The sequence below is a fragment of the Amphiprion ocellaris genome, chromosome 4, assembly GCF_022539595.1.
Source record: "Amphiprion ocellaris isolate individual 3 ecotype Okinawa chromosome 4, ASM2253959v1, whole genome shotgun sequence".
NCBI lineage: Eukaryota > Metazoa > Chordata > Actinopteri > Pomacentridae > Amphiprion > Amphiprion ocellaris.
In genome coordinates this window covers 26330321-26355968 of record NC_072769.1, presented here as the reverse complement: position 1 = coordinate 26355968, position 25648 = coordinate 26330321, and the positions used below count along the sequence as shown (strand labels likewise).

General features: G+C 41.8%; 1 protein-coding gene across 9 annotated transcripts in view; it reads right to left on the bottom strand.

Moving 5' to 3' along the window:
* Positions 1–25648, bottom strand: part of fat1a (FAT atypical cadherin 1a) — an 81697-nt gene that overhangs the window by 18947 nt on the left and 37102 nt on the right. For 7 of the 9 annotated variants that reach the window (XR_002746241.3, XR_002746242.3, XM_023272461.3 and 4 more), the window contains exons 5-14: positions 23883–24212; positions 22742–22958; positions 21446–21514; positions 20733–20872; positions 11896–12171; positions 11420–11630; positions 6394–10467; positions 5616–5812; positions 5339–5492; positions 3739–3972 (exon numbers count right to left, since the gene is read on the bottom strand). Coding sequence is in view for 7 of the 9 variants with exons in the window: in XM_023272461.3 (XP_023128229.2) it covers positions 3739–3972; positions 5339–5492; positions 5616–5812; positions 6394–10467; positions 11420–11630; positions 11896–12171; positions 20733–20872; positions 21446–21514; positions 22742–22958; positions 23883–24212 (5902 nt within the window). In the remaining 2 variants the exon portion in view is untranslated. The remainder of the gene's footprint in view (positions 1–3738; positions 3973–5338; positions 5493–5615; positions 5813–6393; positions 10468–11419; positions 11631–11895; positions 12172–20732; positions 20873–21445; positions 21515–22741; positions 22959–23882; positions 24213–25648) is intronic. The other 2 variants (XM_023272463.3, XM_023272464.3) reach the window with 1 other exon arrangement.

Below are 25648 nucleotides of genomic sequence, written 5' to 3'. Positions count from 1 at the left end.
TATTGATTCTTATATTGATGTATTGATTCTTAAGCGATTAAAACGGTCACCTTCCATCCTCATTCCAAAACATCCATCTTTCACACAGCCTCTGATAAACAGGAGCTGTAAACGTCTGATCCATGCAAGCCTCATAACTCACGTCCCCCCACAAGCAAGACGCTCCCAGAAACAAGACAGAGACGGATCACAATAATAATCATAATGCTCTTCTGCAGGTGGACTCCATTTGGAAGGCGCTATTATATTCCCATTTATCAGGTAAGTGCCCCATCCTCTGTGGATCTCATTATCATGCTGGAGAGCCTACCTGGGGGAACCCTGTTCATGTGGTTTCTCATCACCTTCATCCGCTCTGATCATCGTTGAGATGATTGCTTAATGGCGGTTAAGTGAATTGTGATTGGTAATAGTGATTTACACATAGATAGTTGTCATTATACTGTCCCAGGGCTGGAGAGTTAAACGTTAAAGCAGAAATGGAACATTTAGTCAATTTATCAATTAATCAATTGACAAAACTGCAAAATCTAACTGCAATTTCTTTAAAATGTCCTAGACAAGAAGATAATGAAAAAAGCCACTAGTTACGGCCCTAATTTAAAGACAATATTGCACTGCATTATTCATTTAATCTCTTCATTGTCGATAAAAGCAAACACTCTGCACACCAATCTTCATTACAGACAGATTTAATTTTGTTGACAAGTTAATTGGCACTTTTAGACATATTTCTAAAGCTCGTGGTGGCAGATTTGTGAAGAACATGTGGATCGGGCAGCAACAAGGTGAATAAAGCAAGCAATTTTTTAATTTCTCTACACTGGAGCAACACTGTTTCCAGGTCGACTGGTCGGTTCATTTCCTGTCATCCAAACAAACTCTCACTGACTGGACAATCTCCAGTGTTACTTTCATAAGTGAGACTATTTTTGGAACAGATCACCTCTGAACACCCCTGTGTTTTCACAATTTAGAATCTGACCCAACTTAATCGAGGTCTTGCTTATTTAACGTTTACTTAACATTTACTCAGAGTCGGCTCCAAACTAATCAACGTCAAGGAAGTCGTTGGTGTGGCTGCAGCTTGGCTATCACAGCTCAACACCCAAACACGGCAGATCAACCAAAAACAGTAGATGATTTGAAATATACTCTTCAGTAGCTCTTGTGCAGACCGACTGGTTAAGAAGCAGAAGACCGATAATTTCCCAAGGTTACTACAGCCCTAAGAAACTCCACTTTTAAAAAGAGCACATAGCAGGGCAGTGCAAGGGGAGAGGAGACACTTGGATCCAGTGATAAAGGACAAAGCAGAATCAGAGAAGGAATTTAGAAGTTTATCACAGATCAAGGGCACCAGTCTGGGTCTGTCTCTCTGTCTGGTTCATATTCACAACACAGCGATTAGTGCTGCCTCTCAGAGATTGGAACAACCAGCTGAACTGGGGAGTAGCGATGTGGGTAAGTATCAAACATTATAGAAGGATCATAGATTCTGTGGCACACAGCAACCAGCGCAAAAAATGAGTCCACTCAGACACGCAGAGGCAAATATGGGAGATAAAGCGACTCTTTTCTCTTAGGAGGAGGGTTACATTAGGCTTTGCATTTTGATGGTTGGCTGCAAAGACAGTCGACTGAAGCCTGAGTGAACTGGGTCAAAGCTACAACGCCTTTTTTTTTTTTTTGTACACTCTGCATGTCTGTTTGGGACTTGCTAGCTGTGCTTCAAGCTTGCAACTAAATCAAAAAATACTAGACAGACACAAAAAATAAATAACTCTTGATGTGTGCAATGCCCCTGTGTGTGAGAGAAATACTGATCACATCCCTCTCTGCCTTCACTCCGTGTAACTCCAAATAATTATTGCTTCTGGCAAAACTACAGGGCGCACCTTTTTTCCTCCACCCTTCCTTTAAGTACCCTTATCCTTGATAATCAAAATGTGAAGCAAATTTTGTGCCAGTAAAGCCTACGGGAAGACATGTCTTAATGCTAACTCTTTCCTTTCACCCTTTAACGTTGGAGCATCCTTTTCATTCTGTCAAGCTGTCAGTCTGGACAAAAACAGGGAAATAGAAAGAGACGGTGTCGATTCTCTGTCAGTTGAAAGGCTGAAATGGTTCTTCAAGCTAGTGTGTCCTGCTTCACTAAACTTAAGGTGCAATTTGGAAAGGCAGGTCTGCTGGTTTCCTGGAGAAAAAAAAAAAAAGTCTCCAGGAGTTGAAATGACTGTTAAACTGCACGGTTTAAGCTCTCAGACCCATCCATGTGTGAGCCTCCTAGTGATTGGCAATGTTTGCTGAAAGGAGGAGACGCCGGAGATAAATATGTAGCCCTGTGGCTTTGCATCAGGCAAATGGAAAATTGCAATCATCCCTTTTGAGAATTCAGCTTAAAGAGAGAAGAATTTCATTAGAGTGTAATGGAGCTTTTAATTTGAGGGGTTGATCATTCATGAAATTTCACATTGTTATCCCTCCCTCTTGCCATTTAGTGTAATGCAGATCCACAATGGAAAGATAATAACCTGTGCACGGCCGGTCAGCACTCAGCCGAGATGCATATGCATACATCACGATCCGAAAAACTATTCATTAAGTCTATTCTTAAACCACAAGTGCATGCTATTTTATCACAAGCAATGCACTGGATAGCTGTTAATGACAATCTGAGAACATTGTACAGGCATTTGTGAGCTTACCATCTTAGAATTTATTTTTTATTGCCTAGTTTTGTTTAAGCTTCCAGTGTCTCACATGTATCTAAAGCACTAAAAAGCATTAAAAGCTCTCCAAACAGGTCAAAATCAAGACATCCCTTTACCACAACAAATGAGCAGTAGAGGGATTGAAGAGTTTTCTTTCTGAACAAAATGTCTGATATAAAATCCCCAACGTTGATTAAATGGTCAATTAAATCTTCTACTTGTCTGTCCATTTGCTAAAATGTTTCCTTAAGCTGCAACTGCATGGCCAAGCTTTAGATTTCTCCAAATGCTGACACAGTATGAAGCTGCAGAGAGACTCACACTCAGCATTTAAAGAGATTGGAAGGTGGTGTCTCGTTTTTTTATATCTCAAGTCACAAGAGCTGATGATCCATGTCATCCTCATGGATCAATGAAGAGGAAGATTCTGACTTTCCTGAGACGTATTTTTATGAACCTTAAAACCTTCTCCCAGGGTTCCTTTTTTTTAAAAAAATGCAGCATTAAAGTTACCTCCATAAGTCATCCTTTAATGCAGCAAAATGGAGGCTTAGTGGCAAGAAATGAGAAGCCCGTTTTTGTCTACTCCTCCCGGATATGAAGGACCCTCTGTTTTGACAGGTTCTATGTATTTTGACATCTGTCCTATTATTGGATATAGCTGCATATGTGACGTGTGACAAGGTAAAGTCAAGTCCAAATTGACCATTGCTGCCTTCAAATATGAATCACTTGTCTTGTTCACAGATAAGCAGCTTTAATATATATGGATGAAACTAATTTGCATATACAAATTGAGCTCAAACAGAAGGCAAAACAAATGCAGTACAGCTGAACTATTCTTTAAAGTAATCGTCAAAACTGCTGCAGACTTCCCACTTCGAACACTCTTGAATGTAAGAGAATCCATCACAGTCGGTAATGGCGTCCGCCTACCTACTATATATTATGTTTTATGTAATGGACTGATGTAGTTTCCTGTTGGATGGTCATGGAAGAGCCGTGCCTGAATAAAACTGCTCACCTGTATCAACATCATTTGCCTGCAATTTTGCCACAAATGTGCCGGTCTCTGTGTTCTCGAACACTGTGATGGTGTAGGGATCGGACGAGAACTGCGGCAAGTTGTCGTTGACATCTTCCACGGCGATGTGGATGTCGGCTTCGCAGTAGCGCCCTCCTCCGTCCACCGCCCGCACTTTGAACCTGTGCTCATCTTGGTCCTCTCGGTCCAGGGGCTGCAAGGTCTTCAACTCCCCTGAGGGTAAGGCAGAACAATTCTCAGAAAAATGCAAAAACAATGACATAGATTGTTAAGCGATGTTGATGGATGTCACTTTAGTAACCACAGAACAGCGTTTCAAATTGCAATGAATCAAAATATTGAGTTTCTATATACGAGAGCAAACCTCGTCCACTCTGAAGCAGTTTAACACTCTTATTTACTGTCTACTAACCAAGCAAAAAGCAGCCAAACAACTAATGGCTTTCAAGCGAGAGAGAGAGGACCAAATAAGTAATTGAGCACAACAGTAGGGAGAGAATGGCGAAGAGAAGGGGGGTGATGAAGGAAAACATTAGAGTTGGTAGCTAAAAGCAGCTTGGAAGTGTTCTGGGATGTGTGGCAGCCAACATTACCACAACCTCTCTGGAAAACTCCGGAGGCTCTTGGCGGTCTTCATCAGCAATAATCCTACTTGTCTGCATCGAAAAAGAAATAACATTCTCTCTCTCACCATAACAGTAGCGTGGCTGCTGGAAACTCAGTATTGTGGGTTGCCAAAAGACAGCTGGATTGTATTGTTGCCTTATTGTCTGTGTTGGTGTCAGCCTCGGCATAATACGGCTGGAGATTCTCTGCAACAGCAGGTGCGTTGTATAGTTGTTAAAATCGACTGGATGAGTTTGTTTTATCCATTTACTTTGCATTTATTTTGAAAACTGGTTGGTTTTGATTCATTTGCATTGAGTTTTTTTTCTGTTTTTTTATTTTTTCTCTCCCAGCAGCCAGATGCAACGTCTGATTTATAGGGTCTCCCAGAAGAAATTATTAGCAGGCAGTAAGTGTAGCAGCCATAAATTCAATATAAGTGTGCAACTCCGTACTTTAGTATCACTGTGGGTCTTTCAGTTGCCCTGCAGGGAAATGTTCTTGGCTCTTTTAAAAATGAATAAGTAAATAACAACTGGACGCAAGAAAACTATCTTTCTTTGACTGCAGCTGGCAATAATTCACACACACACAGAAACACACACACAGAAACAATAGCGTCTTGCACAAAGATCATGCAGAATGTGAAACTGCTGCCACGCCGAGCTGTCTTTTTGATTATGCGACCCGAAGCAGAGGGCCAAGAGTGTTTCATGAGAGACTTTAACAGGAGTGTCCCACATACTGCTTCCTAACAAGCAGAGTACCCTCCAGCACAGCTGCAATCAAACCGAACTCACTGACTGCGGACACAGATGGATTCATAAAGAAAGGGAAGGCAAATTGTTCCTATAAAACATAACACTCACTCATAGATGTCATGATTTTCCACTGACCACCAAATGTCACACCAGAACTGCTCTTTTTACAGAATGGTATTTGAACAAATGCCTGTTGCTGCACAGATACACACCTGTGTCAGAGTCAATGATGAACAATTCTGATCCAACTCCCTGGAGCTCATAAGAGATCTGGGCATTTGAGCGGATGTCAGCGTCTGTGGCAGAGACCTGCAAGATGAGCCTGCCAGCAGGGGAGTCCTCTGGGACACTTTCACTGTACAAGGACTGGAGGACAGATGTAGCGGGAGGGAAATGGACGAGGGGAAGAAATTAAAGTGAATACCAAGGAGAAAACAGAGCACCACAAATGGAAATTAAGGGCTGAAATTACAGCAAAGTAGACTTTACCTTTTCGCATACTGGGCTGTTGTCATTGGCATCCAGCACCTTGACCTCCACGACGGCTTTGGCAGTGAAGATGCCATCGCTGGCAGTAATGTTGAGGAGATAATTGTCCTTCTCTTCACGGTCCAAAGGCTTCCTGACAGAGACCTTCCATTCGTTCTGAATGTGCTCGATGGCAAATTGGCCAAGAGGGTCACCTCCTGTTTAATGTTAAAAAGAAATACATCACTTCAGCAACCTGAGGCAATAAACAGATACAAAGGATTTGCCCTCAATTATTCCATTAGATATCAGTAAATAATTACTAAATCCATCATTTAAGCATTTGCTGCGACTTTAAAATGCCACTTCTGATTCCTAAATCAGTGTTTTTGCATAAGCAGTTCTGTAAACCAAGAAACAGAAACGAACAAATGATAGTGCCAGTTTCTCATTCCTCTTGATATTTCCTGACTTGGCACAGTTTTTCACAATTGCTAATTAGCACCAGAGGAAGTATTTCCCAGAGTCTATTTCAAAGCATTATTCAGATAATTATACATTCTGTAGTATAATGACCTAAATATTTGCCTAGAGCTTGGGCAGATTAGGCGATAAATCAGACTCTGAACAGATAACACTAATGTGTAATGTTTCAAAGATGAGATATTATCATTATATTAAGTGGCATAAATGAATAATCCTCCCCCTCCAAGCTCTGTTCATGAAAAAAATGTTACACAAAGAGTTGAGAGTAAACTCTGGGCTTACTTGTCTGTCTCAAAAAATAATAAACACCCACCTGTGATGAAGTAGTTCACTTGTTTGTTGATGTCTTCAGAATCATCATCAGTGGTGCTGAGGATAGCGATCACCCCGCTGGGAGGAGGGTCATCTTCACTGACGGTGCCTTTGTAGATCTCTGCGGTGAAGTGAGGCGGGTTGTCGTTCACGTCAGCCACCGCTACCTCCACTCTGGTGCCAGTAATGTGCTGGACTTTGTCACCCTGGTCTGTGGCCAGGACAGCAATGGTGTATTGGTTCATTTTTTCCCGGTCCAACTCCTTTAAGGTGGTCACCCATCCAGTTTCACTATTAACAGCAAACAGCTCAGGGATCTCCTGTGAGCTCTGCTTGGGGTCAAGGCTGTAAACAATGTGGCCGTTGGTGCCAGAATCGTGGTCGATGGCTTTGACTTGAATAACTTCAGTTCCGCTTGGAAGGTTTTCCACAATAACAGCCTCATAGGGGTCTGAATCAAACACTGGCCTGTTATCATTAACATCCTTCACCTGAATATTTACATTGACAGATGCAGCGATCTCATAATTCTCATGTTTGGTTTGGGCGAGCAGAGTGAGCTGGTACCATTTGGTCGTCTCGTGGTCAAGGCTCTTCTGAAGCTTCAAGGCTCCACTATCTCTATCTATGACAAACACTTCATCTTCATTGCTCTCGGGAGTGTTGCCTTTCACGAGATTGTAAAGGACTGGCTGCTCACTCTCAGCCTGGATCACATCTATCTCAGTGCCAATGGGAAGGTCTTCGGCAATCGTATAACGGTAGTGCGGTTCGGCAAACTTGGGAATTGGCACCTCTGTTGCGACAATCCTGATGTGAACCTGTACAACAGAATGTCTGGATGGATTCCCAGTGTCCTTTGCCCTCACAAAGAATGCAAAGAGCTCATTCTCAAGTCCAATGAGGCTTTCTTTGGTTACAATGACTCCAGTGGTTGGGTGGATTTCAAAGTTCTCCTCCACATTTTCAACATCTGCTTCAAGCGAATATTCAATGTCAGCGTTGCTTCCCTCATCCATGTCCGAAGCAGCAATTTTAACCACAGATGTTCCCCTTGGGACATCTGACGCAATAGTGGCTTTGTACTCAGCTGCCCTGAATTGTGGAGCATTGTCATTGGCATCTGTGACAATGACATTGACAGTACAAAAGCCTACTTTTCCACCACCGTCTTTAGCCATAAGAGAAATAGGAATAACTTTTTCATCTGGTTTTTCACGGTCAAGACTCTCCAGAGTGAAAATCTCTCCATTGTCATTGATAGAGAACTTGTCTTTTGCAAAATCATTGACAATCTGGTATGTTATTTGTCCATAAATGCCTTCATCATCATCTGTCGCCTTTGCTTCTGCTACCAAGGTACCAGCAGGTGAGTTTTCAACAAGCTCCACCAAATAGTCCACTTGAGAGAAGGTGGGGTTGTGGAAGTTGGCACCAATAACAGCTACCACGACAAGAGCTGAGCCTCTGAATACACCATCTGACACTGATATGTTAAGATTGTAAACAGGCTGCATATGTGGTCGACGGTGGTTGGAAATGATGATGGCACCGGTGTGTTTGTTGATGGCAAAGTTCTGGTCTTCATTTCCAGATATAATTGAGAATTCCAACTTATTGGAGTCTGAGCTGTCAGCGTCAGATGCCTGGACTTGGCTGATGAAGTGTTCACGTGGAGCCAGTTCACTGATAGTAGTTTTGTAAGTGTGCTCTGTAAATACTGGAGCGTTGTCATTCAGGTCTGTAACATCTATTGTCACAGTCACGTCACTGGAGAGAGCTGGAACTCCTCCGTCCACTACTCGGACTTTTAACTTGTGCTGCTGGATTTCTTCATGGTCAAGAACTTGAGCTGTAGAGATGATTCCTGTGTCACGGTCGATGCTAAAATAATTTGAACTCTTCCCCTTTTCCTCCACCAGCGTAAAGAAAACTTCTTGGTTATTGCCAGTATCAGAATCTTTGGCATCAACCTGCAGAACAGATGTACCAATGACAGAGGCCTCTGAAATATTAGCATAGTAGGTCTTTGACAGGAACACAGGGGCATTATCGTTTACATCTTCCAGTATGATATCAACAAACACCTCAGAGTGTGCTCCAGTCAGAGAATCTGTGGCTCTTATGTTTAGTTTATAGGCAGGATGCGTCTCAAAATCCAAAGGCTGAACCACATGAATAACACCTGTGTTGAAATCAATTGAGAACTGTTTGAAAGGATCTCCCTCAGAAATGGTGTACACAATACGAGGACCTTCAGAGTCATTGGCCTGCACATGAAGCACAGGGGAGTGTAACTGAATGTTTTCAGGGATTTCTATGCTGTAAAAAGGCTTCTCAAACACAGGTGTTGCTTTGTTCACCACAGTTACAGGCACTTCTACTTCTGCTGAAAGAGCTGGTTCTCCACTATCCTTTGCCATGACAACTATGACAAAGTCTGTGTTGAGTGAGTCTTTCTCAAACTTCTTTTTGAGTGAGATTTCACCAGATGAACTAATTTCAAAGTGTTCTTGATGTTCCTTCAAGTAGTAATGGATATCTGCATTTGGGCCCATGTCTTTGTCCAGTGCCTTGACCTGTCGAATGACCTGGCCTTCCTCTGCATCCATCTGGACCAGAGCATGATAGGGAAGGTTCACAAACATAGGTTTGTTGTCGTTAACATCCTCTACAGTCACAGTTACTAAAACGTGAGCCCCATCTTCAGAGTTGTCTTCCCTGGTGACCTCAACAACAATATCATATGTGTCCTGTGCTTCACGATCAAATGGAATCCCAGTGGTTGACACAACTCCGGATGTGCGGCTGATTTCAAACCTGCTGTCAGGGTTCAATATTTTATAAAACAAAGGCTCGTTCACCTGGTTCCCAACAGCAGCAATGATGGCTAGGTTTTTCTTCTCAGAGGAATTTTCTGGTATGTAGGCTTTGTAGGATTCCTGGGTGAACCTCAGCTTGCTCCCCTTGTTTTCCTTCACACTGATCTTCACGGTTGCAACGGCAGCAAATCTTCCATCAGAAACCCTAACCTTTAATTCATATCTGCTCCGGAGCTGTGTGACATTCTGAATAGAGATCATGCCTGTGATTGGATGCATTTTAAACTTATCACCAATATTTCCCTCAGAGATGGAGAAGAGAAGTTTGGAGTTAGGCCCAGAGTCTGAGTCTGTAGCATTGACTTGAATGACTTCTACCCCTTTGTATGTTGGCACTATGACGGTTGTCTCGTACAGTTCTTGGCTAAAAACAGGCAAGCAGTCATTAACATCAATTACTTCAATGGTCACATTGGCTGCTGTCTCTGCAAACAGTCGTGGCATTCCTAGATCATGGACCTGAACTGTGAATTGGAAAACACTCCTCTGTTCATAATCCAAAGCTGTTGTGGTTCTGATAACTCCTGTACTCGAGTCAATGGCAAAATAGTTATGTGCAAAAGGTTCAACGATTTGATAAACAAGCATAGCATTCTGGTCACAATCAGCATCAGAGGCATGAATGACAAAAGGAGTGTTTGCAGAGGTCAGAACAACACTGTTAATGGGAGCCGACTCACTGATTACGCCTTTGAATTCCCTCTGTGAAAAGACTGGAGCATTGTCATTTTCATCCTTTAGGTGAATCATAAGCGTCGTGTTGCTGCCAAGTCCAGCCATGTTGGTGCCCTGTATGATGAGCTTGTACTGAGGTGTGGTCTCATAATCTAAAGCTTGCTGTGTCACAACCACCCCTGAGTTTGGGTTTATATCAAATACGTTGTTGATGTTGCCACTTTTGATTTGGTAGAAAACAGATGACTGACTGACAGCTGTGACCAAGCTCACAAAACTTCCTGGATGGGCCGATTCACTGACTTCTGCAGATAACTCCTTTTCCATGAATTTGGGGGCTGCATTATCAGAAACTGTCACCATGATGTTTACAGTGGCTGTGGTTGACAGTGGAGGTATTCCACCATCAGTTGCCTTAACGGTGAGTTCAAATGCTGTCTTGCTGCTGCGATCAAGTTCTTTGGCCACGGTAACTGTCCCAAGAATGGGGTCGATTGCAAATGAGTTTGCAACATTTCCTGTAAGACAAAAAAGACCATATTTTACTAGGAAGATGTTTGATAAGCATTTAAAATGTAGATATTCTACCATTTCAGCATTAGATAATCATTAGCCATTCTAAGCCTGACTCACAACAAAACAAACAACAATTTAATCACACTAAGTAATCTCAGCTATTTCAAATATGCATATGTCCCAACAAAAATCTAACTGCAGCTTATTGTAGCAGAAAACCATTGTGGGAAAATCTGAGAGGGATGTGGGCCATCTCCCACATATTCAGAGATCCTCTACACAAAGTCTTCAATATTCTCCTACTCTTTGTAAAGTTTTTCATTCATGTTCAAGATCCAGTGGGCAGTGGGAGAGCTGGTTGACTCATACATTTTTCACAAGCTGATTTCATCTGCTTTCTTTTACAGTGAAAGTTTTCCGCTGCAAGATAAAAAAAACTAAACGAGGGGAAATTGTGTCTCAAAGATACACTGCATAAAAGAAGTGGACGTTGCTACCAATGTACTGAAGCCTCGAGTTTGGTTTTTGGTTGTTGCTATCGTGGTTTGTCAGAGCCACAAATGACCATATTTTGATGGTGGAGCTGGTTAAAAATCCGAGGACATGATGCAAGGTAGCCACACCCTAAAGCAAACTCTGCTTTATCATCTGTCTCCCTCTAAACGGGATCATAATTCACAAAATGAGCATCAATCCATATTGAAGGAAATTGAAACTAATGATTGAGACCATAAACTCACAAGTAAAATTTTTAATGAGCTAAGAAATCAAATGGGAGGTAGGGTCAGTTTTTTATATACAGGCAAACTTTTTTTTGGAGCCAGTGGAGCCACCCTCTACTAGCCATTAGACAGAATACTGATTTAAGGCACTTCTGTATTGGGTTTGAATTCAAGCTATGGCTGTTTTCCCTCGGGGTCAGCAGAGCAGCTCAGTAAATTAGCGAGCATTTACCTGATTCAATGCTGTAGACCAGCTCTGCATTATAGCCCTTGTCTTTGTCAAGAGCCGTGACCTGGAGCACAGCCGTGCCGATGGCAGCAGATTCAAACACACGGCCGGAGTAAGGTGTGCCTATAAACCAGGGTGCATTGTCGTTGGTGTCATCCACGTTGACGATTACACGCACAAGGTTTCTCTTAACTGGAATGTCCTGGTCTCGAACCTAGAAAAGACATTTATAAACAAAGCGAGACGGAAGGGGAAGGGGAAAAAAGAATAATCAGAGACAGACACTAGCATCTTAGCCCCTCAAGCTTTAATATATTCCTGAAAAGCAGCACAATCAAGAAAGCCATTTGAAACAGCAAAGAAACAAACAAGCTTATCTTAATTTTATGGCTGTCTCTCTTTGTAATATAGCAAAAAAGTCCAAAATAAACTCACAAACAACATGTAGGAAGCATTGTTCTGTGTTCACTGGTTCCTACCATGACAGTGAGGACGTGAAGACGCATCGCCTCGTGGTCCAGTCGCTCGGTGGTGTACAGAATGCCAGTTCCTGGGTCCAGTCGGAACTTCCTCAGGCTGAATGGATCGGTGCTGCTCAGGAGCGTAAAAGTCAGTTTGTTTTTCTCGTCTCTGTCCACGGCGCTGATCTGCAGAACCTCAGATCCTGCTGGTTTGTCTTCGGGGACGTTCACGGTATAAACGTCCTGAGAGAACTGAGGCCGGTGGTTGTTGGTGTCGATGACTCGGATGAGTACCTACAGGAGGGAAAGAAACAGAAGGTAACTCTGAGGCTATAATCTCAGTCTTTTCTAATTTTGTCACTGAGAGCTGTCATGTTTCTGAGGATAATTGGATGGTTGAATCAGACAAAACGCTGCTTTCCATCGTGAGTGGGGTTCTTGTTGGAGTTAGGGTTAGGTTCACACGTGCAAACACATAAATTACTCCTACAATTTACTTAATGGTTTTAAACAGAGTCATAGTAGTTAACAAACAATGCATGTTCCAGTAAATGATTTAAACTAAAATAGCTGTGCTAAATGCAGCACAGCACAGTGTTCAGTACACCGATGTGGTCAAAAGACATGTCAAATGATCCTATTTTCTTAGCTTTCTCTCTTTCCCTTATGCCTGCTCACATACACGCACACTATAAACTTTTCCAAATCCCTTTCATAGGCTCTGCAATAATAAGCAGTGTTGTTTTGACACAGACTGGATCAATACATATGATGGCAAAAGCAATATTTTAACTGAGTGGCCACTTGATGCTGCTAACAGTGAAAACAAGAAATCAATGCTGGATAACCACGATGCATCTTAATGTATTCTGAGCTGCGTACAGGAGCAGGTGGTTAAATTGAGAGTACATGTGTGATAAATCTGACGCCAGTGAGCTGTCAATTGTGGAATCGTGAGAATGATAGCTCCAGTGATACTAATATAATAGCATGTTAGAGAAGTAATGCGGCTTTTAGGATGGTTGAACATGTTCTGTTGTTTCTGTTGTGCCGATTAAATATGCTGCTAATGTATTCACAAGCAATTGTTCAGATTCAAATCCATGAAACTAATTTCTATGTGTATGTGCTTCTTGCTTTGGGCAGCAAAAAAGTGCAGATACTGTGGTTTTTTTTTCCTTCTCTACATACAACAAGGACTCTAACTTCCCCAAACTGTAAAATTCCACTGGGAGCATGTTTTATCAACACCAGCCACTCGTCTACTGGACTTCCGACAGAGGATTATGGAGAGCTGCTGGAATGCCATCTCTGCTTCCCAGACCAGCGAGGGGCTTCTACCGTTGCCAAACATGGGGAACAAAGGGATCAGCCCAGATTAGACACCTGCATACCAGACACCAGGGGGTGATGTCCCGTAAGGAAACGTCGAAGCCGAGCTGTTTGGTGCAGGGAGGCTGAAGGGGGGCTACAGCCACAAAAGCTCTGACCAGGTGACAGCTCACTAGCCGACCGGGTTTTGTCAGATCTCTGGTCAAAATACCAACCCGCTGTTGTTTGTTGTCATAATACTATTTGTTCAGCACCGTGAGCATATATCAGAGACAAATATAGACTCAACCTGACAGGACTGATAACATTTACAATCTGTTGTGTGCTGTGATGTTGGCAATGCCGCTGAGGCTCACAGATGTCATCTTGCAGGGGGAGCGCTGGGCTACATGCAGTCTGTCAGGGCTCGAATCTAACTGCTTTCCACAAGTCATGTGTCATGAGCAACCTATGTCACACTGTTAATCAGGACATTGAAATATAAAATAAATATACTTTTCTTGTATGATGCTAGCCTGGGAAAAAAAACTAGAACGTGGGCCTCGGGTGCTTGTTACACCCTCAGCAACGTGACAGTCCATCTCATTCCAAGCATGTCTTCTCATGTCTCGCTAGACATCGTATAGAACCAGATCCCTGGTGTCGCACAATCCACCTTTTACACACACAGATGCACCCACACACACCGGCGCAGGCTCATAAAATGTGCACTTCCACACACACACATGCACACAAAGAGGCGTTACAATGCATCTCAATCTGGCCGGCGTCAGATAACACGTCTTGTGAATGGCAAGGAAGGTGGCGAGAACTGATAGGCCTGTCAAGAAGCAGAAAAGGAATGGAACCTGGTCAGTAGCACCTACATCTATCCACAATGTAGTATTTCATATGGTGGAGAAAGAACACCAAAGCCCCCCCTCCGGACACACACACCCCACATATGCACACAAACTTGCCTTTCCCTTTGCAAGGCGGCTCTACAACACTTCAAAGAAACTTTGCCCCCAAACATCACAAAGCAGCATGATACAGCCTGACTGCAGCAGAAACGCTGGTGTAGACGAAAACTCTGTAGTCTTTGTATATGACTTCCTCTGGGAATGCTGAGGAGGAACAAGATTGGGACTGAGACACAGACGTGACAGATGGAGATACTAAGGCAAAAAAAGGCGCTGTGAGGGTGAGATGACAGAGAGAAAGCTATGTGACAGTGAAAAATCAAACAAAGCTAAGGGAAATGGTCAGATTTAGAAAACACAGGTTGTGGGTAAAAAAAAAAATGAAAGAAATAAACAAGATACAAACAAAAGATATAACTGAGAATGAAATGCAAAAAAAAAAAAAAAAAACAGTCAAGGACAGAAAGAGTCCTGATGCAATAGTCAAGACAAGAAAATAAATAAGTGTGAGTGAACAAACTGCACCTCTGAGTGGGGCATAAAGAGAGTCTTTGTAATGTGGACTGAGATAATATGAGAAACAGAAGACCAGGAACAGATTGTGAGCAGAACAGCTTGAGGTACTTCTGCACAGCCAAGGGAGGATGTCATATAGCTTGAGAAGGGGGAAGGGAGGCTGGGCTGCATGCCGAGGCTGCCTTGTTGGCGCAGCTCCTGGCTATGAGGTGCCCGAGCTGGAATGCGGCACCCCTTGACTACATCAGCTGATCCTTCAGAGACGCCTTCATGGAAACACAATGGTCAAACTCAAAGCGCACAACAAAAAGACCAACTGAATCAGCCCCTTATGCGGATATCACCACCAGATATCCCCACTATGGGCTCAGATTGGTAGTTATTTTTTTTTAATTGTAACCTCATTACTCCGCCAAGGAACACGGCGGAGTTGTGTGATGATCGGCGTATGTTTGTCTGTCTGTCTGTCTGTTTGCAACATTACTTAAAAACAGATTTGGATGAAGTTTTCAGGGAAGGTCAGAAATGACACAAGGACCAACTGATTAGATTTTAGCAGTGATGCAGCTTATAGTCTGGATCCAGGGATTTGTTAAAGATTTCTGTATCATTGCAAGATTGCAGCACGGCGTCACTGGAACTATGACTACAAGTGAACACTATGTCAGCTGCCTGCTGACGATCACATTATTGTGATCCTACTACAAATCCGGACTTATCGGGACTTATCCGTCAGAAATGATACAAGGAACAACTGATTAAATTGTGGAGGTGTTTCCGAGTCCCATCAATTCCTTCCGTCCGCTACATATTTAGGTCATGCAATTCGGTATCTGTACAAAACGTACCTGTTCTGCTCTCCTTTGTGTCGCTTACACAATAATTGTCTTCTCAAGTGAATACTTTGTCATATCTGATATCCGATTAAGACTGATTAATTCGAATTTTAAGTCTTTAAAATGTTGCAAAATAATGCAAAATATGTCTTACAACCTCACATGTCAACTTCAAGTTGCTAGTATTTAGTTTTCACAGGTCAAACTCAAAGAAATACATTTTACTGCCACATGAATAAAGAAAATAGCTATATATATATATATTTTTTTTTTTTTTTAACAAAAATCAAACATGAAAATAAGATTTTCTACTCATTTGCACCTTCCTACTCTACTGGTTGTTTATATAAAATCTAAATGCTGTCTTTAAATTGCTGGTTTTTAGTTTTTACAAGCCAAAACTCAAATTAACGCAATTTACAGTCACATAAAGAAGAAAAAAAGCAAATTATATATGACATGCATAACGTAAGGTAATTTTTTACTAAAGATTTCATCCATCTGAAATGATACGAATGAGCAGCCTTGGCGGAGTACTGCACTATCTGAGAGCTTTTCTTGTTTTAATTTGGAATAAAAGTGATATTATGCAGCTAAAGTGTGTCTAAAGCATCGTCTTCTGAACAATGAAGCACCTTTTGTGTGGTATCCAGAACAGGGCACCAGGGAGCCTTCATTGTGCTTGTTGTCCTCCTGTGCCATGCGTAGGACAGGAAGCCCCCCCGCCAGGTGGCAGGTTCTGGGCACTGGCACCGAGCACTCAAACATGTTCCCGAAACAGGATTAACACAGCCCATTGCCTACAGAGGTCCAGCACTCTTGTTTGCACTTTATTCTACCCAAACAGAACAATTGTCGACCCTGCACGCCCGGCCAATAAATGTGGATATTACGGAAAAAACTATGAGAGAGAAAATCAGAAAGCAAGACAAAAGGAAGCTAGAAGGAAACTAAAAACAAGAACAAAAAAAAACATTCCTAGGAGAGAAAATAGGCCAGCTCGTCGAGCAGCACAGCATCCACATGACTTTGATTTGAGGAACTGATAAGTCAGACTTTGAGCTTTCACGAGGTGTGTGATAGGGCGGATCTAATTAGCAGTGAGAGTCTGTGTGAGTACACAACACACCGTCCTCGATGAAAACTGATTCATAATCAATGGCAAAAAATAAACCCCTCACTGGCATGAATTTATATCTTCTAGAATTTATTTTATTTTACATCTCAACATGGGGAAATTGATTACTCAGCATAATCTAGCCTTTCGTGTAATAACCGACACAAATATAAAACTATATTTCTTCAAGCATTTGATGGTTAATCCCAATACTGTACAGTCAGGAGGGGTATATTACCTGTGAATACCCAAATTAAAGAATTTCAGTTTGACTTGACACATCCTTTAAAAAGAAAAAAACAACTAAAAAAAACCTAGACACTGTTACAGAATAGTTCCCAGAAAGAGGTGTGCTGACAGTATCTGTTAAATCCCTCGCTAACAGAGCAAAGACTGTCAATGCAATGTTATTGAATAAACAAGTTGGTAGCCAAAACATTCAAATGGCTTTCCTGAGATGCGAAAAATCCTCGTGATATTTAAAGCTTTGCCAGGAATATGTCAACCAGTGCAGTATATCTGCTCTATCAAACACAAAGTTAATATCAGGCCTACACTAAACACACACGCTTCTTTGAAATATGAAGGCCAACACAGCGTTTTGGTTTTTTTGTAGAATATAATCCCTGCTTCACTTTCAGCGATGTGTTTACTGGTGGCCAACCAAATCTGGGTAATTGTTAGAGTCTCTGCAAATACTGTATGCCTCCTTCAGTCACCATTTGGCTGTCAGAATATCCCAAGCAGCTGGCCCATATCACAAAGTGTGGTTTATGGAGCACACAAATTCAGCAAATCCATTCCCTCGACAGAAAACAGCTGACCTGTAGTGGTCAGCTGAGTGCACAATATAAAACACACCAGCACCCATCTGCAGGGGAGAGGATCAGCCACAACTCTGATGATATGTACAGAAAAATGCACATTTACAATCTGCAGGCGGTGTCAAAGGGTCTGCAGATGCAGTCAATAAAATTCATCTGATATACAAATGATGCTTCTGTGACCCCTTTCAATTTAATACAGAAAACTCATCATCCAGCATCACACTATCACTATGCGATCTGTACGGAAAATTGTTGGCATGCAAGTAAAGGAAAATGAAAGGTTTAAGTTAGATTAGAATCAGGAAGTGAACATTTACTGCACAAGTTTCCAGATTTAAATAGAGTAAAGGCTGATGGATGCTTAATGCATGAAAAATGTCACGACATCAGTGAGTTTCAAAAGAGCTCACAGTTTGTTGGCGAAGTGCTTGGGAGTAATACAATTATACAGAACAATTATGGAAAAAACAGTGTGAAAGGGTTGCACGTACAGCCAGTGTCACTGAAAATCAAGCTGCAGTGAGAATTAGACATTTTTGAATAGGTTAACCTTTGCATGTGATTAATTTGACTTAAAATGTCACCGCATGCAGTATCACTGAGGGGCTTTTAAATAGGTGTCTGTTGCCAGGGCTTTTAAGAAAGTGCTTTAAGGGGAAGAGGAGATCATGACTGAGAAAATAAGAACTCTGTGGCTGTTTTTTAAGGTTCCGCATTAAACTATGGGACGTGCTGCTTCCGCGGATGAGCTGCAAAATGCCAGCGAAGGCGGCGCTTCATGCGAGGCTCAGTGAAGCACAGCAGCCAGATGATGAAAGGCTTTATTCATACGGAGTGACAACAAATAGATTCTTTTCCAGCTACAGTTCTCTGAAGCTCCCCTTTGAGGACAAAGGACGAAACATTTTGAATGCCGCCATCCTGTATGACCAAAACTACCCTGTAAAAATGTTAAAAATCTCATGGACAAGGCATGACCATGTGAACAAAAAAACCAAAGACTACTTGCAAGCTTTAAAGCCTTTATGGAGGCAGTTCGGCTTTGGTATCAGCTGTGGAGCAACATATCTATTCCATATTTAGTAATTTGGTCTATTCAGAAGAGGCCTGATCCAATCTGTTCCACCCACAGAAAAGTAAGAGAAGGTTCACGGGATCAGGAGGAGACACAGCGGAGAGGAGGAGCTGAGGGGGCTCAAGAATGTACACTTTGGCTAGACAGCACCATCATCATGGCAGTTCAGGAATGAGACAATGGAAGATTCCTGTAGGCGAGCACTCAACGGAGGCGGGAGGGAACAGAAGAGGAAGGACACTGATGACCCATATCACGGTTTCAGAAGGTATTTTAAAACATGTCATTCTGCCTTAAACTGCAATAGATTTGCTGTTGAGCCGACACTTATTTGCCTTCTTGGATGGTTTAGATAAGAAGGTCGATACCACTCTTGTATTTGCACAATAAATATTAATCCACAGCGAGGATATGGTGAGGCTTAGTTCAATATGAGGACCAGAAACAAGGAGAAACGGCTAGCCTGATTCTGTCAAAAGGGTGAAAAGTCGGTCTTCCAGCACCTCTATAGTCTTATCCTGGCCTAAAAGTTGCTAGGATACCAACAAAAACTCCAAGAAGCAACTGAGCCTTTCCAAGAAACAGTTCCACACACAACCTTTGTAAAATCACCACCTGTCATTTCAACACTGCGGTTTTTGCACAGATTAAACAAATAAAATCTGCCGTGTCGTGAGCTTTAGAGCTTGCAGATTATTGAACAGTTATTAAAGTGTCATCACTCCTCTCATCTCACTCTTGCTAAGAGAGTCAGGCATATTTCCCAAAGTGTCAAACTTTGAACTGTTTAACTCAAAGTTGTGTCTCCATATCTAGAGTGGTGATGTGAAAATACAGTTAATCTAATGAAAAACACGACTCGACTACGCACCACAGTACAGTGGACCCCAGGCAGTCACTGAGTCTTTCCAAGAAACGGTTCCACTCATTGTAAAGTCCCAACCTGTCATTTGTACACTTTGGTTTTTGCACTGATTAATCAAGTGAAATCTAACATGTGAGCTTTAGAGGTGCTGGTTGCAGATTATTAAACAGTTATTAAAGCATCATAACTCCTCTCATCTCACTGTTGCTAAGACAGTCAAACATATTTGTGTTGAACATGCATATTGGAGCATATAAAGGCTAGTTTGACTGCACTTCCTGGTTCATGGTGAAGCCTCTAAATTCCAGGTGCCGCCATTTTCACGGCCTCAGAATTTTGCGGAGCATATTTTTTAGTTATAGTAATTTCCTTGCCTTTGTTATTTAGGACAGTGGACAGAGATAGGAAATGTGAGTAGAAAAATGGGGGAATGACATGCAGTAACCGGCCGTGGGCTGGATTCAAATCCATGACCTCTGCATCAGGGACAATAACCCCTGTTTATGGGTCACCCGCTTAACCCATTGAGCTATGCGGGTGCCCTTCCAGAGCATTTTAATAACTTTTGAGCACCCATAGCCTGACCAAATAAGAGGTTTTTTGGGGTTACCCCCTTTGAGTTTCTAACTCATGAAAATGTGCAAAAATTGGCCCAAAATTGGCCAAAATATGACACATAATTCAAAATGGCTGATTTCCTGTTGGGTATCGGGCATTGGTGTCAAATACATTGTTGTGTGTCTTATGCAGCCTACCAAATTTCATAGCTGTAGGTGGATCGTACTGGCCGTAGTAAATGTTTGAGTAAATGAGTCATTTCAGCACATGCGTGGAGGTGGTATTCCCCTAAAATATCAATTGTTCGGCAGTCCTGACGTGTGTGCAAATTTTCATACATTTTCGAGTGTTTTCAGGCCTTCAAAATCAGATTCAAAAGCCTGTAGAAAATGTCAAACTTTCAGCTTTTTAACTCAAAGATGTGTCTCCATATCTAGTGCAGTGATGTGAAAATGTTTACTAATGAAAAACATGACTAGACTACACACCACAGGCAGCACTAAACGATACAAGAACATCTCCAAATACAGTGCAGCCTTACCATATAGTATCCCATATTGTTTGCATTATCTGTCCCTTTTTTTTTTTTTTTTTTTTTTTTTTTTAACAAATCAGATCATGAACAGACGCAATGCAATTCAAATCCATACCGTGCCGTTTCCTCCGGCCCAGCATCACTACATCAGCATATCCCAACAAAAGAAACAGTTTGGCCACCGCTTCACTCATTACACTTCTCTTAACTCCGGCTATTTCTCGTACAAGGAAAACAGAATCATGACAACTGCCTCATCAGCCTCCAACCGTTTCATTAGTGTTTCAATTACCTGGGTGCTGACAGTTCGTGTCCCATCTGTGGCTTCCACCGTCAGGTTGTAATTTGATTTCTGCTCGGTGTCCAGGGGCCGCGCTACAATCAAGGTTCCACTGGCCTTGCCCACGTCAAAGCGGCTGTCATAATTACCACCTGTGGAATAAATTTTTTTGTGTGTACACACAATGGGAAAAGAACAGATTAGAGACAAATCATCAATTAACTGTGCGCATGTAGTATGGCTGCACAAACAATAAACGGGGTCACTGAGATGGACACATAAACATCAATTTTCTGCTCTGCTGATGTTGAAGATTATAATGAACAGACGCACTAATGCATCGTCACATTTGTGTCATTACAGATTTGTCACTTATTGAAAAAAATTTCATATAATAGCTAGTTCATGCAATTAACTCCAACACCTATAGTATGGTTGCATAAGGGCTGATGTGATGAAGGTGTCACAACACAATACACAGTGAACGGAGGGATAAATCGTACAATGGATGCATATTGGAACTCTAATTCACACAAGCAGAGGAGGTTTTTTCAAGTCCTCATGAGACTCCTAATCAGGTCACAGGTTTAAGGGAGGAAACGTGGCACAATATCAATTCTGTGGCACAATGCAAGTCAACCACAGCCAACAACAGGCAGCACCAACAGACAACGTAGGATGATCTCTTAATACAGCAGAGCCTATTAGGAGATCCCAGCAGCTACCTTCTGCTGTACAGTTGTGGTCACAAGCCATCTGAAGGATGTAAAACATCTCAGTATCCTCTATGCCGTCTTGCAAAAATCCAACCAAACAGAACATTCCAGAGAAAAGAGGAAAGCAGTAAAAGAGCACAGGGAAGAAGAGAAGAAAAGAGATGTGTCAGTCAGACATTGATTAGAGGGGAGACAGGCTGGGAGGGAGGGAGAGGAGGCAAACATTTCCAAAAGGAGTCTTTTGAAATCTTCTCATGCACGCACTGTCTACTGTAAGTAAAAAACACACATTTTAGGAGAGGAGGGATTATGCTTTAACACTTCAAAACACAGCTGGCAGTTAAAACTGGAAAGAAATATACCGCCTCACATGAAAAAAAAATCCCCTGAAAAGTACCAATATTTACTGATACTGACCCACTGATTCATGATACAATTCTGTTATATCAACGGGTCCATAAAGCCAGAGAGCAGTAACTGCACAAGCAGTAAAACTGAGAAAGATGGCTTCAAGTTTTCAGACTGGCAAGTAAACTGCAGAGAAGACAGAGAATCTAATACTTTCATTTAAGGCCTGTTTAGGATGATTAAAACCACACAGAATCTACAAAAGATCTCTCGTTTTCAGGAGAAAGATGTTTTTAACTTCAGTTTTTGTTCTTTTGTTGATTTAATTTAGATTATTTACAGTCCACAGTTAGTTGGATTTGTTTAGCTTGTCTCTGCCTTTCTATAATTACTGCACATATTATATAGACTATACACTGCACCAAATTAAATTAATTCACACTGAGTTAAATGCTAAGATGGCATTTACAGCTACTTAGAATTTACAAGAATTTACCGAACATCAAGTATTCATCAGCTGCAGCCTCATTTAATGACTGTGGAATAAAGAAACTGATTTATCAAGATGCTGGTTCACAAACATGAACAATTACACTTATGGAAAATGGCGGTTTTAGCTTCAGCTAATTACACTTGACTTGTGTCTTCTGCTGTCCTTACCTCATGCAATTTCTAGATTGTGTTTGTGCAAAATTACATATTTCAATGACATGGTACTTTTAATACAGTGAAACAAATTTTGGGAAAAAGAAGAATTTGACTAAATTTGACTTTCATAGAGTCTAATATAACATATATATAAAAATAAATGATTGTTTTTTTTTTAAGTACTGTTCCATTTGCCCAGGCGTAGCACACATAAAAACTATGTTAGTTTTCTACCTACGAAGCAATACTACCACATTAAGCCTATATCCACGCGCTCAGTGACAAATGCGCATGTAAAAGAGGCCGTACCTGTGATTTCAAACCACACGGGAACATCAGATGATTCGGTGGCGACAACGCCCACCATGTGAGCCACGGGGTCGCTTTCCATTACAGAAAAGGTGAAGGGGAACTCTTCAAAAAGCAGGGGAGCTGCATCGGCTGGCACCTCTGGCTTGGGAATCCACTCGATGTGCAGACGACAAGAGGAGGATTTCTGAGGACGTCCATTGTCGACGGCTTTAATCTGAGAGAGCGACGTGGAATGAAAGTGTGTTACACAATGCTTATGTTGCAAATGAGTTCTTGTACGGCACTCTAACTGATCATCTCCCCGAAACTCTTAAAAAGCAAATTGTAAAGGCATTTCCGCACCCTGACTTGTCTGCATTGGCAGGAATTCTGAACAACAAAATGCCTTTTGTGTGGCGTTCTTTTGTGATTCAACAGTTTGTAAGGACTTTAGTGTGCCGCACTGTGAACCGTGTTGAGCAATATCTTTTGGCAGCAGGAAACACAACTTCTGGAGACATAAATCTGGAGAAAAATAATTTCAAACTCAAAAAAAATTAGCGTTAAATATCACCACTAAATGTATCACAGCAATGTTGACAGCCAACCGCGGTGACTACATGCAGTTAAAATCCTTTGCCACACAGGTGGAGGATTGACAGATAGCATTGATTTTCACACACATCACACATTTATTTCCCAGTTATCCTAAGATATCCTTCAACAAAACAACATGCATAATGCTGTAGCACTGAAAAAAAAATGAAAAAAGCTAAACTGTAGCGTGATGTCAATTTGGCTCAAGAACCACAGCAGCAAGATCAAAAACAAAATTAAAAAAAAAGCAAATATACATCCTCGTTAACTGTTTTTTTGCAATATGGGCCCTAAAATATGAAGTTTCTGCAAATGGTTTTCCTCGATACTTGTAATCTAAGATGATAGACATGGAACATTTGGTTTCTCTTGCAGACATTTTCAGTGTAATTTTTACACACAAAAACTGGGAGAACGGCAAACCAAGGGGGACAGTAAATTTGAGAGGATGAGGAGAATGAAAGAGTAAAACAACAAACAAGCATCTGTTGTAAAAAATGTACTGCTCACTGAGAGACTCTTAAAGTGAGGGCAGCGTGAAGCTCAGGGATTCGGTACTCACTGTGAGGATGTCGTATTCTCCGGCAGAGGAGAACTTCTTGGAAGACACCAGGCCGGTCTTGGGCTCGATGAAGAACTTTCCATGTTCGTCTCCTTCCTCGATGCTGTAAGAGATCTCGGCGTTTGGTCCCTGGTCGCGGTCCGATGCGATCACCCGATACACCGGGTCTCTCTTCGCGGCTCGCTCTCTCTCAGGCCTCTCCCGCTCCGGGAGTTGGATCTTGTAGATTTTCTCCAGGAACAGTGGCCTGTTGTCGTTCTCATCCAGGACCTTAACGATGACACGCACGGTGGTGGATTTAGCCGGAACGCCGTGGTCCGTGATGGTGATCTGAGGACACAGAATTACGACCATGAATTACACCGATCAGCCAGGTGAAGTGAATAACATTGACCATACTGGTACTATGTGGTATTCTGCTGGAAAACTTTGGATTTTGGCATCTGCGTTGATGAGACTTAGACACCCAACTAAACATTGTGCCAGTACAAACACATTCCCTCATGCAAATGGAAATTCCAAATGTCACTGGCCTACCCCAGCAGGAAAATGCACCCCACCACATCGCAACAAACATCAAACAATCAAGAACATCTTGAGGAACATGACAATCACCCAAGACATTGATTTGACTTCCAAATTTCCTAGACTCCATTCTGATCAAAGATCAACAGGATGCAGTGGAACAAGTTTGATTCCCAGAGGCACCACTACACGACCCAGAGTACCCAAAGGATCCACTGCCAACGTTCAGACTCCATAGGACACCTTGAGAGGTCCTCTGGTCCAGGCCCAATGGTTCAGAGCATTTTTGACGACATAAAGGGGATCAACAATATCCGGCATGTGGTCATAATGTCATGCCTGATCGGTGTAGATCAAGTGAAAGGGTTGGAGTTGGTGGTCAACTTTCAAATCCTGTTCAATAGCAACAACAAAGATTAAAGATGGTGGTGCACAGCAGTGCAGCAACTTCTTGAACACCCAGGTTGAAGCCCACCTTTAGTGATTAAAGGGCCAATTCTAGGGCGAATTTATGTCACAGCACAGTTTCACTTATAACCCAGTTAACTGCATTTTCCACACATGACTATTTTTCTGTTTACTACTGGTAAACAGTTATGTGTATAGTTTTTATAGTGTTTTATAATTTTGATTATTTTCATTTACTTGTTTCTATGGCTTACAACTGGGACTAATTTCATGCCACGGTATGACAATAAAGAACCTTGAATCCTTGATTCCTAACTCTTATGTCTTTGACTCACAATGCCCCTTCTGTTTTCTTTCACCTTCATAGTTCTGCAATCAGATGCAGTGAATAATGTCAGCGATATTACTGAATATCATGTACAACTGTCCTGGGAGTTTTTTGTAAAGATCAAGACAGTGTTAAAAATCCATCACGCCAGAGCCAAAAATTAATGAAAGAAAAGATGAAAAAGGGAAGCGTGTTTTTTTTCCCTTCATCATCCTTTCGTTCTGCTCCTCTGTCAGTGAGTTAGCGTGGCCAAAATGAAAGATAATTCCCTACGAGATTTGCTGTCAAGAGGTCTTTTCTAAAACTCATTTTTTCACTTAAAAACACAAATACTGTACCAGTCTGCTCTGCATCCTGCTATTGATGGTGATAGGTTAGCGTAACACTCGAGTCAAACTGTCATAAAAGTAGCCCAAAGAACGAATAAAGTGATTGAAAAAATTCTAATGTTGAAATATAGAACAATAACTTAGCCAATAAAGACAAGTATTTCAATCTGCATCAG